The 19038-nt window shown below is 38.0% G+C and overlaps 1 protein-coding gene across 2 annotated transcripts; it reads right to left on the bottom strand.

The window, feature by feature from the left end:
* Positions 1-217: 217 nt before the first annotated feature.
* Positions 218-17154, bottom strand: fbxo25 (F-box protein 25). Of its 2 annotated transcripts, XM_005914525.2 has the most exons (11): positions 17044-17154; positions 16087-16267; positions 7082-7185; positions 6372-6421; positions 6160-6252; positions 5967-6060; positions 5217-5398; positions 4727-4909; positions 4105-4248; positions 3291-3317; positions 218-2659 (listed from the first exon to the last, which is right to left on the bottom strand). In XM_005914525.2, the coding sequence occupies exons 2-11, from the start codon at positions 16212-16214 to the stop codon at positions 2570-2572; spliced, it is 1095 nt and encodes a 364-aa protein (XP_005914587.1). In that variant the 5' UTR covers positions 16215-16267; positions 17044-17154; the 3' UTR covers positions 218-2569. The 2 variants fall into 2 exon arrangements, with proteins under 2 accessions (XP_005914587.1, XP_005914589.1); XM_005914527.3 differs by lacking the exon at positions 3291-3317.
* Between the last annotated feature and the right edge of the window lie 1884 nt (positions 17155-19038).

Genomic DNA, 19038 nt, shown 5'->3' with positions numbered 1-19038 from the left:
CACACACACACACACACACACACACACACACACACCGAGATAAATAGAAAGAATACTGCAAATATATTGTTCTATTAATAATTAAAAACATAATCTAACCCTTACAAATAGGTAAAATGTGATCTTTCACTTCTTGTTTTCCAGTCTCCTTTTTAACTTGATTACATGGCTTCAGAAAATTGAGTCTCATCAATCAAGTAATAACAGAGTACAAACAGGTTTTTAGAAATATTTATTACTGAATAGCTACTTCCTGCCCCGGAAAAATCATGACAGTACCATCAAGAGTATGGGAACAGTAGAGGGGTATTACAAAAGTTGGAAGGATACAAAATGTTCTTTTTTTTTTCATAAATAATGCTTTACAATTTACCTGTCACATGACAGTTCTGACAAAAGTAGAACAACCTGATCAGCTGATGGGGTTTTACTTCTTTTGTGTGTGTGCATGACGCATTGATGCTTTTGATGTACACAGAGCACGGCAGGTATTCACAGAGGACAACATAACAGAGACGCAAACATGGCATGCAGTTATTGTAGGAAAATGCCACCAAAATGAAACGGAACAAAAAGCTGTTGAACCCCATTAAAAATAAAAGATTAACACAAGTCATCTTTTTCTGCCACACAATAAATGTTAAACTTTCTTTTTAAACACATTACCATTACTTACATACTGAGCCCCCTAAAGATCACTCAACAGAATAGTTTGCCAGGCTACATTTACCTCGCAATAACCTTTTATCTGGCTGATGAATTTAAGGTTGAGCTGTATCATACAAAACAAACAGACTGGATCTCTGAAAACGACTGCAGACAGCTTTAAGTCACTTTAGTGGCAACCGTGCCTTCACTGCAGCAATAATGGCTGGAACATGGTTGCTTTTAATGGGAGTAAAACTTGCACTGGGTCAGGAATGTGTTGATGCTACTTCATGTTGCTGATACATAAATCAGAAGCACCACAAATACCAAAAGTACCAGGCCTGCTACAGCTGGACATCCATAGCACCACAGACTGAAACACAGCAGTGGGCAAAGTCCAAGCTGGGGAGGTTACAATAACTCTCTAAAGGCGATAACTGTGGCGTGTCTTTTTGTATAGTTATGGTAACTGATTTTAATATATTCAAAAAACAAAACAAAGCCGCACAAAAAAAACTAAATTAGAAATGAATTTGACTGATAGCATTATTGCTACAAAAGTCAAATGCATCTCAAATATTTTAATATATATAGTGTGCCTATAGAGCAGATAGTAGTAGTGCAATAATATCAATATTGTGAAGTGCTATTATGACAGGCCTGGTGCAATAACATTAACTAAACATACAGCAACAGCTAATGGAAGAAGAAAAGCTTCCAACCAGTTCAGAGATCTTTTTCCAATCAGTTTTAAAGAGTAACTGAACTGGACCGACGCCTGCAATCACAGGGAATGGAGGGCAGACTGCTTTTGATACTGACAGAACACAAATCGTATTATGGTCGTAGATCGCTTTGTTGTAATGATGCAATCATATCCTTTCATTTTCCCGCTTGTGAGGGGAAAGGAAGTTCATATCAATGTGACTATTTTATGGTTCGTTAGAAACGCATCTTTGTGACTTAAAAAAATAAATAAAAATACATGTCTGCAGTTAGGTTCAAAATTTGTGCAGACTTTCAGCTTTGATTTAAGCAGTTTTAGAGAAATTTTGCTTTAACTGTTTGGGGATTACAGCCATTTTTATACACAGTTCCTCAAATTCAGAGGATCAAAAACGACTGGACAAGTTAACAAAATTTCAGGTACGAGGATAGTTTTTAATACTTGGATGAAAATTCTTTGAGCTTTTTCCCTGGACCTGCTCTCTCAGGCCTTTACCGCAGCCACCTTCAATGGCTTCTTGATTGTAGGTCTCTGCATTGAGTTTTGTATTTAATAACTGTAAAGCATACTCTGATGGGTTGAGATCAGGTGACTGACTTGCCCATTGAAGAATATCCCATTTCCTTGCCTTGAAAAACTCTTTTTTGTTTACTTTTACAGTATGCTTTGGGTGACTATCAATTTTCACAAAGAAGTGGTGTCCAATTAAGGTTTACAGCATTTGTTAAACCCCTTAAGGCTGAAAGTCATATCTTCAATGTTTGATTTAAATTTAAATTCCACATGAAAAGAACTCCAGTCGTGATCTTTAGGGGGCTTTGTACTTAACATAAACATGCTAAGATTTGCTCTACATATATTTCCTTTCAAAATATTCACATTGCATTTACATCATATTTTATTCCCTGTGTAAGGAGCAACCTTTCTTGTCTTAAAAGACAAACATGTATGCGAAAGGAGAAAGCCTTGCTTATATATCACCTTCTATCAACATTCTGAGAAATCCTCTCATTTAATTTTTCCTCAATTTACGGAAATAATTGTGCGTAAGGAAGTAAAGACGTAAACGAAACAAAGAAAACATTTCTTTGAAGCCCTTTGTATTTGGGTTAAAGACATCAAGTTCTTGTACACACCTCTTGGTGTGGGAGTGATACTAAACGGATGCTTCAGGTGAAAAACAGCATGGAGGGTTTAAAACTTGAACAGGTCGATAAAGTGCTGCGGAGAGATGGACATCAGGCAGCTGTCTGGATCGTTGGCTGTGCACGGGTGGCCAAAGTCCTGGAAGGAAGTCAACAGCTTAATCATTAGAACGAAGGCACACTGGGAAACCTCCGAGTTGGCGCAGTCATGATTCTAGCATTTACTTAGAGTAGAATTAAAACTGATTACAGCACAGAAGCGAGCTCTTACTCTTAGGGTGATTTAGTAATTATGTCATAAACTGTGAACATAACAGCACTGGTTATGGCAGTTTTAATTAAAAGTTCTCAGGGCCATGTGTCACTGTTTACTCGTGGTAAAAACACACGGCCTATCTAAGTGCATATAAAAGATAAAATGTGATGTGACACTTGATAGATAAGCTTGTGAAAACTAAACAGAACTTAGGAAGGATTTTACAAAAATGTGGTAAGCAAGTTCTGGATGATAGCACATGGAAGTGTCCAAATATTTATGTTGGACAAAGTGACAGCTGACATTCAGGGGGGAAAAAAAATCTATTTTAACCGGAGCAGGTTAAAGGAGAAGTCAGCGGAAACAATGTCAGAGTTTACAAAACACGATGACAGGACAGCAAAAGACAAAACTCAATACAAGGAAATGAAATCGGACCATCGGGGCAATCATCAGGGAAATGAGACAAGATGGCAATCTAAGAAATAGAAAAGCATTATGGGACATAAAGTACCTTCAATAACAAAGCCAGATGGCAATCCTTAAGGTATCAGGGACAAGGGGAACCAGGAGAAGAGGCAGGAAGGATGGGTGCCAAGCAAGGAGAAGGATGCAGAGAAGGCAGCAGGTTAAATAATTTAGGTACCCAGGAAAGGATAATAACGAGTTTGTGGCAAGTAAATAAAGAAGCAAACAGAGGAAACTGAATGTATAGGAATACTTTTTAATAAAAGTGCTGCACTGTTCAGTTTCTGTATCTCTAGAAGTTCCCTGATCTTGCTATAACATGATCTCTGTCTTAGTTAATTAGTTAAAAGATCAGATTTTCTGTGCTGCTGAAAGCAAACCAGTCGGTTAATTTGCTTGACACTATTATTTCTTTTTAAATTATTGTACTGTAATCGTGAACAAGGATCTGCACTACAGGCAGTGCTCTGCGGTTCTTTTTGATTCAGCAAACCTTTTTATTGCTGGCTTTAAGAATTTAGAGTAAACTGAATATTAAATAATTAGAGTTAAAAATACAAAAGCAATACCAAGGAAGGTAAACTATTCAAAATATAAAGATATGACTTTTCTTTTAACAGCAAGCAGTTAAACTTGGACTAAACCTGTTAGGTTATTTCAGAATAGCAGTCTGGTGAACTAAATTTATAATATAATAGTCATATTACTATTACATGACTACAAGTCATGTTAGATTTTATTCATTACATATGTGCCTACAGGTTTTGATTATCTTGATCCCCACCAAATCTCCCACCAAAATCAATAAATCAGTATAAGGAAACGTGCTTAGACTGTTGCTGCTGCATTGTCTCGTTTACCTTCCAGAAGAGGATGCTACAGTGTTTGCAAAAGTGCAACGTGTCGCCGTACTGCTCCTTCATGGGGTAGTGTTTCTGCAAGGTGAAATACATCAGCTTCCAGTCCACATTGTCATTCCTGGTTATGGCTAAAGTCCTGCAGAACTGCACAAACACAGACACAAACCACACACACACACACACACACACACACACACACACACACACACACACACACACACACACACACACACACACACACACACACACACACAGCCAGGATTACTATGAAAGAAACTTTTACCAGCTATTTAAAACACTCTGGGGATAGATGCAATTAAAACAAGAACAGTGTGTATTTAGATATAATCAAGAACAATTCCTCATTAACATCAACCCTGAAAGAGTGCGAAAGGTCTAAGATAGTGTGCTTGGGTGTGTGTGTGTGTGTGTGTGTAAGAGCTAGAGGATAAGCTCATTTGCGAGCTGTGAATAAATTGTGCCAACTCTGCCCTCTAGTGGTTAACATGGGCTCTACTTCTAGTTCTGAAGCAATCCAGTTTTACAACACTCGACTATATATGTATGACTAAAAGTAATAAAATCTTAGATTCAAGCTCAAATGATTAAGTGTAATACTCACCGGTCTGTCCGAAAAGTGAAAGAGGCAGAGTTTCTTCCACAGTGTGTTGTTCTCACTTAGGATGTGCAATGTCGGTGTGGCCTGTCCCAAGTTAATGATGTCACAGGCATCAGAGAACTTATAGAGGATCTTGTTTTGCATGTGCAGGGGCAAATCACTGAATGTCATGCCAGTGCACATTTGCTGAGGAAACAAGAATCACCAAAAATAAATAGTGGACTAACAACACTTCTGTATTTCACATTTCTCCCACATTAAATTCAGCTTGTAAATTGGACCAGCTTGTCAATAAGTCATAATTCATAAGCAGGTACAAATGGAGCTACATGTATAGCACTGTAAATAAAAAGGCAGATTTTTAGCCTACTTCTTATTTTAAACAGAACTCTTATGACAAGTCAGCGCAGACAGATTTCCAGCATGGCTGCTATTTCAGATTGCTGTCTGGAAGTTCTGCGGTCCACCTACTCTGCGATTTCAATAAAAATACCTTGGGGATCTGGAGGTTGTTCAGCTCCTGCTGCCATTTAACAATGGTTTCCAGACGGCACAACCAGATGTTGACGTTTCCCACGAGGACACACCTGCCATGGATGGTCAGACTGTGCAGGGTGGAGCTCAGGTCTTGTAGAAGCTCTTTGACGAGGCGTGGGTTATAGTGGTCCTCCAGAACTGGAATAAAAACACAAGCAAAAGAGAAACATGAAGGAAAACACCAGGGCTATTGAGGAATTTTTTTTTTAAGGATCATAACACATTTTTTGTTGTTGTGCGGGCTCCTGCCGTAAACCACCCCATATACATAACAAAAAGACAAATGGAAAACTAAGATTTCTTTTTACAAAAAAGCTTCAAGTTTGCAAAAGAACTAAAATGTGTTTACCAGAAATATACACACCACTGAAGGATGAAAAAAAAAATACAGTCCTGGTCTGTCCTTTGTAACCCTGTAATGATGGAGCATGCTAGCCCTATTGGTTTTGCGGTTAAACATGAGACTGCAACGACTGAACAGCAGGATGAGAGAAAGCATGTTCTGATCGCTCAAAGGCTTCACATTCACACACACACACAAAAAATCTATTAACATAAAAAGCTACTTTTCCCAACACAAAACGCCCTGAAAAAAACTAAATTAGAGTTTAGACACTGAAAGCCGCTGACACCAAAAGTAATAATGAAAATAAAGAGTCTGTCTGTGCAATTTATCCCTCAGACACCCCATGTCAGGTCTTCTCACCCTTTCGTACAATCTTCTCCAAGATATTGAAATAGTTTTTCTGGGCAGCTCCACTCAAAGACGTCAGCTGGGATCTGGCTATTAGCTGAAAAAGCTGTGGGTGACAGAAAAAAAAGGAGGAGCTTAAGATGCGCTATATAAGTCATACAATTAAAAGGTTTCTTTAACATCATGTACGAGCATCAATGCTCACTTTTGCAACATAATTAAATCTTCTCAAGTCCTGAATAGCGCTGGAAAAATCTAGCCGGTTGAGAGCTTCGCCAAGTGTGCAGTATCCATGTCGCTGTAGGTACACATCAGAAAAAACATGTGCACACAAGCTCTGTTAATTAAAGAACCGACTAATGTGTATTTTCCATTAAAAGACAATCGCTCCTTTGTGTGAAACGCCTCAGTACTCACTTCTTTTGTGCTCCCTTTCTGAATGTAGATCCATTTATCTGTGAAAACAACTAAAAAAAATGCAAAAACAAACATTTTAATGAAAGCTTTCTTACAGTTGTGCATCATTGAATTTTACATATTTTAATGACAAGAGAGGGACAAGATATTTCACCTGAAACTTCATGACTTTTTAGAAATGTATTTATTTGCAAAAGTTTGAGTCAACATTGAACATTATAACATTTCCAAAGTCTGAAATTGTTTAAGGGTTTCTGTATGGATTACATTACAAGTCTTACTGATACTGTAGGATAATGATATAATACAATCAATTTGTGCTCTCTAGCAGAACTGATAGTTATGAAAGTTTCAAGATCATTTAAGGGCAAATTATTATTAAAAGTATAAAAAGTTACTTCACTTCAGATTTTCTATGTAAATCTTAGCTATAAAATGCAGAAGTACTTAGGTAAGCTAGACAACCTCAAAAGGTGCACAAGAGCTGCTGATGTGCTTATTAATATTATAATGGATGCACTGCATCTGGAGACGGAGGACACTACAAATTGTTAAAAAAGACAACATTTGCAGCACAACCTTAATCCAAATCCCTGAGAGTTTTATTTCTGTCTCACTGACTTTTGCACTTTTGTACACATTGCTTTTAATCTTCATGCCACAAAAAGTTCCCCGAGCCAAAACAGTTATTATGTGCAGCTGAAACTCACACTGGGATTTAGTGTTATTGTTGTAGAAGTCCTTTTTCCTCTTTGTGGTGGAGAGCTCACACACATCTCCAACAAACAGATTTTCATTGTTGCCATTGCAGAGCCTGTTTGGACAGAGGAAACATGTACGTAATGCATTAATAACACTTCCACGCAAGTCTGAAAACACCATGTAATTACAAACCACCGAACCACTGTGGCGTCGCCCTGAAGCAAATCAGTGACTTTTTACTGATAGCCTGTGTGTCACAGTTGCACGGCAAGATGGCTCATAGCCAAGTTAGGTGATGTAGTGTTACTGAACTTACAGGGAAAACCAGTGTGAGAAATAAATAATTAAAGATCAGAGGAAAAAAAGAAACTGAAGGAAACCTGTTGTATTACTGCTACACTGATATGCAGGCCAAGGTCAAACATGTCGGACAGAGGTCTCAGAACATTAAGCGTGCTGTATCTAATCTTTGTTGTTTCTTGCCTCAGGGCTGTGTTATTTTTGATAACACAGAACTTAGCATTTTCGTTGTTGACCTCAACTTCACATTGCTGTCGGAGAACACTCAAAAAGGCCGAGCTCCAACAGAAATACGAATTAAAACATGTCACATTCAAGTCAACATAGCGAATACAGATGTTCCCAGGGTTTGTGAAGACGTTTCTTACCATTTTTACTGCATAAAAAGCCTAAAAATTCAGATTACAGTCCTGTGTTGTGCGAGAGACTTGTTGCTTACTTTGTGCCTGTTCTCTACTCTTTCAATCTACTTCCACAAAATTAAACCACCAATTAGGTAAATTATTACTATGTCTTTACTAAATTCAGGTCAAAATATTAACTAATACTCGCAAAACAAATTACTTGTTGAGTACAAACAAATTAAAACAACTATCTACAAATAAATCTATGTGAAAAAACAATAAAAAACAAAAAACAAGCTGCAAAACTTCAATCATGAATAAGAGTGTGATCATGGAGTTCTGGTTCGCTGATTTTCTAATGAGCGTTGTGAGACAGATCAAATTACTGAACTAAGCTGGTATCTGATACACTGCATTAATAATCCATTGGTTAAATTAAGCGGCAACACTGCCAGCTAAGAGAGAATTCTTGGTAAGCTAACCCCTCCCTGGGTGTCATAGGGTGAGACGTGGGTTCTTTATCGGCCATGTCACCAGCCTGTCATGACTGACAAGACAGACATGCTTATATTTACATCTAAAGCCAATTCAAAATCACTGGTTAACCTAACATGCATCTACACAGGTACAAGGAGAACTTGCAAACTATACACAGAAAGGTAGCATCTACCGAGTCCGCTCAGGCTCGGGATTAGAACCCAGAACCTTCTTTCTATGAGGCAATAGTACATTGTACCATGGTGCACCCATAGCCCTTGAGTAACTCAGAGTCCTGTCAGTGGGGGTTTCCAACTCAGGGTCATCATATGGGTCATGTAGTCTTTAAATAGTTCCCAACAGTGCTCAGCGAGCAGTTGGAAAGTCTGCTGATAACACACAGACTTGTTTTTTAATCTCATACCTTTTAAAAATGTGTTTCCAACTTCTGTGCTGCTATATCTCTATGATGTGACTAGCATATGCGGCTAACCTTTGGAACTAGTGGATGCTTTTTTCCTTTTTTTTTTTACCCGATTGCTTTCTAGAGGTTGAAGAACTTGTATATTTGGTGCATTGACAAAAATGTCCAGTGCGGTTGGTCCCATGCGGCTTCATTTGATATGTTTTGTGACTTTTTCCTCTCTTTTTCCTGCTCTTAAGCACTGGATTTTCTTCTTTTGCAAAACAAGTTGGTTTGGACCAATCCTGTCTCCCACCATGTAGAATAAGATCTTGCGAGTGGGGCCTCGCAGAAGCACAAAGATAGCGGGGGTGGACTAGTGAAGACGGAGGGGTCAGGACAGGGACAACTTTGCATATTCATTGATCTGTCCATGCTAACAATCAAAAAAATCGGGAAAAGAGGTAGAGTTACATTTAATACATGTTAAGGCACGAAGGGAATTTTTTCATGGAAAACATCTTCGAGGAGAGCTCCAAATAAGACCCTAGGGCAAATGGATGGTATTTATACAGTCCTTTCTTTTGAACTTATCAAAACACTAACAGTGCAAGCCACATTTCACCATTCACACGTATATTCACACCATTAAGTCCATTATTCTGTGGACTTTATTGATCAAATAAACCAGTGGACGTACTGGGTATGCAGTAGGGCTGAACGATTATGGAAAATAATCTAATTGCGATTTTTTGCCCCAATATTGCGATTGCGATGCGATATGCGATTATTTTTTAAGGTCTTTGTCTTCTGTATTATTAAACAAAGACAAGCAATACATCATATAGTATGGCCAATACTATATTACATTAATTTTAAACTGTTCTTTCCTGGAAGACAGACCTCTGTTATGATGACATGAGGTGATGCATGAATTGATGACTGACATTTTTATTTAACTTCTTCAATCACAACAGTATATTTGAACATACACAATAGTTTATTTTTAGCTTACAAACATCTGAGCATAAAGTGCTGACAAGGAACCCTGGTGTAAACATTAAAATGAAAGTCAGTACAATGTGCAGATTGCAGAAATATACATAAAAAAAATCAGTGGCTTTACCACACTCAGTTTTTCGACATCTGTGAACTACTAGACAGTCATTCAATTAAAAAATAATATTAAATAAATAAAACTAATAAATAAAAAATACACACATCTTACTGATCTCTGCAGTCAGTAACATTACACATAAAGTGCAAACATAATAGCAATTGTATAAACACACACACAAACACGCCTTTAAAATTTAAAGGCGTGAAATTGGACGGTCTAGCCTTCTGATTAGCGTCACCGCTGTCTCGGTGGAGTTTAATAAACTCGGCCGTCTGCTTCTTGCTATCTAAAATATAACCAGACACTGGTGTAAATTCTCGACTGTCTCATACTTCTGTTTAATAAGTTTTCTGTTTGACGTTTAGTCAGCTGTGTGAAAACCAAGGAGGAACCCACCCGGGGGATTAATAAAGTTTTATTTTATCTAATCTAATAACTTTAATCTCAGCCAAACCGATTTACTCACGAACAAACAAAACACTGAAAAAAGCCCAACAATAACATTTTTAGGTTGTCTAAGTGACTTATATATTACGTTTAACCCGAGCAGCGAAACTCCGCGGTGATCTGAAAATGATGTGCCGGGAGTTGTGCCGTTCTCGGCCGCATCAGTAACCCTCGAGCTCCCGGCTAGCTGTCGAGCTGGTGGGTAGCAGACGCCTCTGAAAACGTCGAAGCACTTTTGCAAATATGGGATATCTTGATAAACCGAGCAGATATTTGATGTTTACACAACTACTTTCTCGCCTGAAAATATGTTAAAAGTTTATTTTGTGACCCAGAAAGATTAGTATGAGTAATTTTAAAACTTAGTAGCGGCCGCCATTGCTGGAAACTGGAGTTTGGCTGGGCCGCGCTATGAATTCTGGGATATGGTAGGCCACGAAGGACACACCCGACCCATCCTTCAAATTCGGGGAAAAGGAGGACGCATTTGTCGGCTACATTCGGAGGAGTCTACGAATTTGGACAGCCTTCGGCGCGTCGCTGTGACGTAATCGGTCTACAAATGCGGCCTCAGGAGGATGCAGCCCATGAATTTGGACATGTCCAGAGTATAATCGCAGCCTTTGCGGTTAGAAAATTGCACTTGATCATGTCGCGATATTATCGCAAATGCGATATATCGTTCAGCCCTAGTATGCAGTCTCCTGGTCAAGGACACTTCAACATGTAAAACAGTCAAACCAGGGATCAAACCACCAGGCTTCTGATTAATGAACAATCTAATCAACTCCTGAGCCACAGCTGTTCTACATTACACTGGTTATCAATTCTAATATACTTCCAGAAGCATATTTAAGTTGGTCTTATGGAATAAGAGACCAACTTAAATTTTCTCCAGCATAAGTAAAGACATGGCTTTGCTTGTCTGACTACAGAGTCAGCTGATCAGAGTGAATGAGCTCCACAGTAATCCCTTGTCTCTATCCATTTATCCAGTTGCACAGGCATAAACACAAACACACTTGCAAGCGCAGTAATCTGTCAAAGTGAATTATAAAAAGGTGGAATTCAATAGGGTGACTTTCTTACACAGGCTGCACATGGAATAACCGTCTCCAAGGAACCAATAAAAACATCACAAAGGAACAACTTATTCAAAAGGATTTGTGGACATTTTAAAATCCTCAAATAAAAGATAAACAGGGCCCTGAAGGGAGCACGTAGTTCCAAAGGAAATTAACCGAATACAAAATATAGTATGAAGACTTTTAGATGATGTTCTAGTCTCTTAGTAGACAAACACATTTGATTAAGTTCAATCAATTTACACAATTACTTGTAAGAGAAATGAGCATTAAACTGAGGTTCAAAGACTCAACTGACACTCGACAGCATGAAGATCAGTGACCAGTTTGTTTTAGATTTACACACGCACTGTGAGCTGAAGTACTTCTGTAACACTGTGTACCATTCTAGTACACACCCAGTGTATTGTCTCCTTTCTTTCTGGCCTACATGTGGTCGCCTGGCAAACGTACCTCGGTTGCCATGAGGTCACTGGCTTTGTGGAGGGAGACTGCATCTGAAGAGCAGCCAATTTGCCTAAATGATGTAATTAGTTATTGTCTGATGACAGGCTAAAGACTGCTGACGAGTCACTGTGGTACCGGGAAGTACTGTTAGTTAGACAGAAAATTCCCCTGGCCTGAAGGGGACGTCACCAACTGCTACTGAGATGCCACCAATTCCACCCTGTCAGTACCAGCGTGACACGAACCAAACCCTGCGTGTGTGTTTACGTTTTATGAGGCTTGCTCATGAACTATTGTCCACCATATCAACAGTCTCTGGTCCTCACAATGATCAGAGATGTCACCAGTTGACTTGAGAAGATCACTTTTCAGTAAACTCTAATGAAAATGCAACAAAATAAACAACAAATTTCTAAACAACAGAGGCGAGGGAGTCAGATAAATTCAAGATGTAGAAGGACGTGCCAACATATAAATGCCTAGTCATATACAATGAGGCAATTAATAATCCTCCATCCAGTAAAACTCCAAAACACAAGCAGAACAAGAAGCTGGAGCAGAAAAAAATACATACAAAAAGAAATGAATGAATACAGAAAATCCCCTCTTGTCTCCTCAGTTTTACAACTGCTCACTGCCAGTTGGCACATGTCAAAACAATACAAGTTTCCTGTGGAGAACAACATGAGCTCTGCTGTGGGAGGCCACATGAGCTGCAGACAGGGGCAGTGTATAATATAAACCAGAAAGACGAAAAGCAGAAGATGTTTTTTTGGTTTAGCTGATCTCAACAAGCTGTTGCCATTAAAGTCTTTAATCCACTAAGCCCCATTATTTGAACACACAACAGCCAGCGTGTTTGAAATTGGAGGTTATCATTATGCACTGTTATCATAAAAGCCAAGGCTTGTAAAATAGTTATGATGTCAATTCTGAGAGGGAACCTAAGGTGTAACCTGTAGTTTTCCGTGATTAGGCTCAGTCATGGCAACTTATGCTTCAAACCTAACCTGCTCACAAGCACATTAACTTCAACTCATTTTGTTACAATCTAACAGCATGCACGATGAACGAGTGTGAAAAAGAAGTGTCATATGCACAGAGGTTTAGGATTAGCTGTATATACTGCACACAGGTCACATTCAGAAGTTGTTTGTATGATATTACTATGTAGTCAGAAAGAAGAAAAGTTGAACTGTGTGATGTAAATCACCTCATAAAAGCCTAGATGTTATGGCACCAATTCTAAGCGATTTAATGGTTCGTGAGCACTTCTGGTCTTATTCTTGTAATTTCACCAAGAAAAATCCACTGTGTCCTGGTGGTTTGAGACGGACCATGTAATTGGAAACATTAAGCTTTTGTTTTATATTCCTATCATTTAATTTCCTGTCAACTCTCCACTGTTTTCTGTTTAATAATGGAAAAAAAAATGTTTACTTGAAAACCTTCTGAGAATGCTCTGCGGATGCTGGACAGTGTCTGACAGTCATGTCAACATTTAGAGAGAGACTTGGCAGTCGATCAGTTGTAGTCAGTCCACCTTTATACTAAGAGTTGCAGCGACATTAAGATTTAAGGCACTATTGGAAACATTGGTTTAGTAAGAAACACCAAGCCAAAACACCCTAATAAAGTTTAATATGCTTAAGTGAAAAAGTTATGACCCTGTAATACTTTATGCCCTGAGAGAAGCACGACTATACTTGCTGTGATTAAAACCTTGAAAACTTGCCAAAAAAATCGAAAACAAAAAACTTTGACACTTTAAAATAAATAAACAAACAAAAACACACATGCTTAGACTATTCTAAAACTTCACCACATTCATAAGACGGCAACCTGAGACAGAACTACTTGTAGAGGTAGCATAAATAAATCTGATCAAAGACCTTCATACATACACACATAACAATTTGGTTATTTCATTAGGAATTTAGTAGGATTTCAAAACCCCGATTGAGGGCTCTGTGAGAAAATGGAGTAACACTTCCCAGTATTACATTGAGCAAATCAAATTCCCACTACCTGATACATTATGCAGTCAGCATAATTACCCTTCTACAATCCAGAATTCTTCTAACCAAAATTCCAAGTTTTCCCAAACGGTAACAGCCTTCTCTACCTGAGGTTGGCTGTGAACTCTCTGTCATTATTACCACATGGTTGTTTCATTATTCCAGACCTAAACTGACCTTCTGCTGGAATTTTGTGTCTTTAAAGAGGGTTTTTTAGCTAGAATTGTTAACCACAGAGCAAAGCAACTGAACTCTGAACTCATAGTAGTGGAGCTTTTTCGCACGAGTCACATCCAAGCCTTTACCCGAAGTCTCCACACTGTGTTCAGACTGAGAGATGATTAAGGAAAAGGTGAAATTACGCTGAAAGCTCAAGTAGGCCTACTTTCTTTTAACACGGAAAACTGGAAGAATCACAAGAATAATCAATAAAGAATGTGACTTATACGCAGAACCAGATGAAAATCGAATCTAATCAATATTCGCTCCACTCTCAAAGCGAGCTGTTTGTGTGTTTTGTCACTTGCTGTGCAAGTAGTCTGCAGCATTAAGAAACCTTGATGAGATATCACATTCAGATTTGTCACAATTAAATAATTGGTCATAATTAGGAGACTCTTTTTCACATAAACACAACTACAAACACTCTTTGCTCTTACAGAACTACAGGATTCACTGCCAAATCAATGTCATTGAAAACTATGTTAAAATATGTCGACTCAATTCTTTTTTCTGTAACAACACTCTTTGGCAAAACCAAGCTGAAATTATGGGAATGTACAGTATAATCACCTCATAAAAGGTCAAAAGTTTACATACAGTCATCGTGAGAACCAATGTCATTGCTGATGGTGGCTGTGACTCAGAAGGAAAAGCAGGTAACCTACAAAATTGAAAGGTTCAATCCCTGCTCCAGTTTGCATCCAAGATACTGAACCTGAGTTGCTCCCGATGTGTTCATCAGAGTCTGGATTGGTGTGAATGTTGGACAGAAAAAGCTTTGAGCATCACTGTTGCCTCAAAGCAAAAACAGAGGAAGCTGGGCCAGATACCAAAAGCATCTGCATGAGATGGGACACTGAACCAAATATTAGTGGGCGCATATGTATACTTTTGACCCTGTGCAACTTAAAACTCCTCATAAATTCAATTTGTGTGAAAGTCCTGCTGTTTTTAAAGTCATTAAAGATGTATACTGTACAATCATTCCACCCCTGAAAAAGAACAGTTCAAAGAAATCATTAAAAAACCCAAATTACCACAACATCCATCCCCATAATGAGTGTATGTAAACCTCTGAGCACAACTGTATGTGCTATGGCCCTCATAATAAGTGGTTGAATGATTAGTGAATTGTTGCCTTATGTACCCTTTAACCCTGGGCTATTAGGTATCTCTATAACAGACTTGTGTAAACAGGTCATTTTACACCAGTTCCCCTTTAGCTTCAGTATTATCCTGAAGGAGAGTCAACTTACAGTTAGGGATTAACACATATCATAGCTTAGAAAATTCTTCAGTAACAGCAAACAGCAACCCATGACGTTAGATCCATTAAGCCAGGTATTACATGTAATTAGCCTACTGTTGTGGTTACATTTTTTTATTTTACACATATAAAAGAAACCTGAAAGAGTTTGTAGGTCTTACAAAGTTTAAAAATGTGAAAAATATCCAGAGAAATGTTGTTCAGCGGATATCTGTCCACTCATGTATCCTTATTAAATCATTCACCACTGCTCCTTTTAGTTTTTTCCCCTTTTCTATTTTCTAAGAAATCTGTGATTCTGTAATCCAATTTAGAGTATCCACTGAAGGCCTAGATTGGCCTCTAAAGGCACAGTTGGATTATACAATAAAAGCAACCTGTTTTAATTACTACACTTTTAATATAACTCATAAAATTTTACAGCACTCCAAAATGTTGTCAGCAAACTAAAAATGGTCAAAGTAATGTACATACAAGCTACTACAAACATATTGCCATATAAGGCAATGAATGTAAGCCAATAAACTATGATCTACTTTTACTCAAAACTGATTAAACTCCTTGTTTTTTTTAAGAAAGATGACCAGCAATTTCGTTGTTTTTTTTTCATTCCATTTTAGGCTGTATCAATATTTTGAGCAGCACAACTTTAAATATACTACTATTATGCATTCTCTTTTGCACGCCCTTATGAGGGTCTCAGGGAGGTTGAAGCCTATCCTAGAGGTGGGGTACACCCAGGACAGGTCACCAATGTGAAACAGAGCTAAAGTGCTCTTTAATTGGCCGAATTTTTGACTACTTAAATATGTAGAGCTCAGACAGAGATGATACTAAACCAAAGAAATTTGATTAAAAGTAGATAAAGGTGAAGGCAACTTACTCTTTCAAATCAATCTCTCCGTTGTTGTCCTCCAAAACATCTCCGAACAAGATGATCCTCTTCCAGCCATCTTCCGTTTTTGTCCAGCTCCACCCCGGCGATCTCCAATCCTTACCCAAGAAAGGCATCTTGTCTGGCAGGTGTGAGACTGTGAGCAGAGAGGGCCGCTGCTACTTCACACCTGGAGGTTTAACCAGCTTTTGTTAGAAAAAGATTTTTTTTATTCTTGATGCCACCATGCAAAGAAGAGAGAAATTTTGAAATCTAATTTGTCCTTGTTAAATACAGCATGCTACAATAAAATTTCACAAACAGTTTTAAGCATTTAACCGGTTATATTCACATTATGTTCACATTAGGTTCTACTGAAAAAAACAACAACTTTTAAATGAAAAGGTGAACAAGTTATAAATATCACCAATTTAATGGCAGTTCAAAAACACTGAGATGATTTTTTTTAAAGCTTACAAATTGAAACTGATTGTTTTTAAACAAATCCCACCACACATAGATTCTTATATTTTATGCCAGCATTGGTTAAAAAAGGTGAAAACAAAAAGTATTATTATGGTTTCTCTTAGTGTTCATAGAGACACTGTAGCCTGCAGCTACCTTTCAACTGCATATCACATAAAGCAGAGGGCCATCAGCCATTCTCAATTACCCTGTTACAGCGCGTTTACAGATTTAACACTCGTATGTAAAGGGCCAGACTAAGCCACAGCGTTTTAATATACTTAAATAACATACCTTGCAATATCCGTGACGCAATTATATATTTTTCTACCTTCAGAATTTGGACAATGACAGCGTTAGCGGGCGCTGTTAAAGTCGTTTTAGCTATCAAACACGAAGCTGTCAGTCGACCCAAAACAAATAATGACGACAAGAAGAAAATAATGAATCTCCGCTACGCTGGTATAAGACTGTGAATTTCTGAAAAACGGCCAAACAAACCGTTAAAGAGAAGCAGCTCTTCTGTTGCGTTGCCCGTCTCTGCTTCCGTCTCTAGCCTTCCCCTCCTGCGGAGCTGGAAATATTGACGGAAGTAAGCGCGAGAATTCGTCAATTCACGCCCCCTACTGCTCTCTGATTGGTCAAAAGGTCTGTATTTATCTTGTTGCTACCCAGATTCGGGAGGCCGATTGGATAATCACTCCTGTCACTCAACAGCTTTTTTTTTTAATCCCATTTGTTTTGTTGGGGGCTTTCTTCGACACGTGACAGCGGACTGCACACATGTACTTGTGTTTTGATTTTGAGATGGGGGATGGTAACTGGTCTGCTGGAGCTTTGAGTGACTGACTGATGCTGAAAAATGTTATGAAACGCTTTAAAGACTTAACTTGAATAAATAACTATTTTCTCACCCCACCCACTGTTTTTTTCACACCAGTTGTATGGTTTAAGTTTAAGCCGTATATTTTATGACATGTTATCTAGGTCACAGTTTTATTACTCTGGGACCTTTCTGCTTTGATGTGCATGGCGTAAAGCTGCAAACTGGATGTGAAAAGATCAGTTTACTTTTGATTGTTTCAAATGACGTTATTCTCTTCAGTTTAAGTCGCAAGTCGTTCAGAGCAAGGTCAATTGAATACTGTGCCTGTATATGCAAATTAAAAAAATGCAGCTATTTCGGATGTCCAAAAACGACACCCCGTTTGAACATGTTTCTTTCAAAGTTTTGTACGTATTCAGCAGCCCTGACTCATTGTACACCGGCTCTCAAAAATTTTATTGTTATTGTCACGTCACCTGTTTGAGCTTAAAAATACAGTCTAATGTCCTATATGGTTTGCAGTGGGAGTTCTTTGTGGTTAAAATATGAATTTAATAGGTATTCATTTATGTATTTTGTGTGTGTAATTTAGTGTCATCTAGTGGTAAAGGTTGGAGAATGCAACCAACTGAACAACCCCTTCGTACCCAATTTTTGCAGGACCTATTTGGCCATCACGTCAATGTAAAATCATGTAACAGTGCTAGTGGCAGGAGTGAAAGCACCCACCCATTCACCCAGCTCTACCCTCTCCTTGAAAAAAAATCAATGAATATTCACAATATTCATTGTGAATATTAACCATAAGGGTTAAAAGGCAGTAAAGTACAATGTGAAAGTGAGCTGATGTCATCAAATATTCTACTGTCTCACTGTGAGCTGGATGTTCCATGCTCAGAAGTCCTGACTTCTGAGTGTACTTGCAAAGTAGGAACTAGAAGCATGCAAGTTCAAACTCTGTGTACTTGTATTGAGCAGTGTTCACTGAAAGAACTGACTTCAGACCAAAGCAATGATTTTGATTAAATCAGTGTTAGACATAGTTCTTGATTTTGATCAGTGAGATTTACATGGAAAATAAATTCATAGACAGCAGCACAGGAACTATGAAATAATTAATTAATTAAATATTGGAATAATTAAATATGTCTTAAAATGAAATCAATTATCATTTTATTTAATTTATGATAAAGCAATAACAATGAGTGACATGAGAGTACTGACTAAGAATTTTATATTACTAGTAAAACAGGTACTGACAATTTGGTCTTGTTGTTGGATACTGCGTCCCATAAGCTGGATACAATAAGCTCAAACATTATCCAGAATCTATATATACCCACTCATATCTGCTAGCATTGTTGCTACTTATATACATCCTCTTTATTACATTTACCTGTTAATCAGTCACATTGGAAAAACTGGTCTGAGTATTTCAGAAACTGCTGATCTACTGGAATTTTCTCACAGAAATATCTCTAGGGTTTACAAAGATTGGTTTGAAAAGAAAAACTATCTAGTGAGAGTTTCCTGGGTGTAAATACTTTATTTATATTAGAGGTCAGAGGAAGAACTTGTCTTGAATGTTGGTATGACATGAATTGAAAGCTTACTGTGGAGCCTGATTAGCTCAAGACTATGAGATTATTAATCTCAGGGTTGTGGGTTAG

This window comes from Haplochromis burtoni, unplaced genomic scaffold (genome assembly GCF_018398535.1).
Source record: "Haplochromis burtoni strain Fernald_Lab_line unplaced genomic scaffold, NCSU_Asbu1 Contig_8, whole genome shotgun sequence".
Lineage (NCBI taxonomy): Eukaryota > Metazoa > Chordata > Actinopteri > Cichliformes > Cichlidae > Haplochromis > Haplochromis burtoni.
This window is presented reverse-complemented; position numbering and strand designations above follow the sequence as displayed.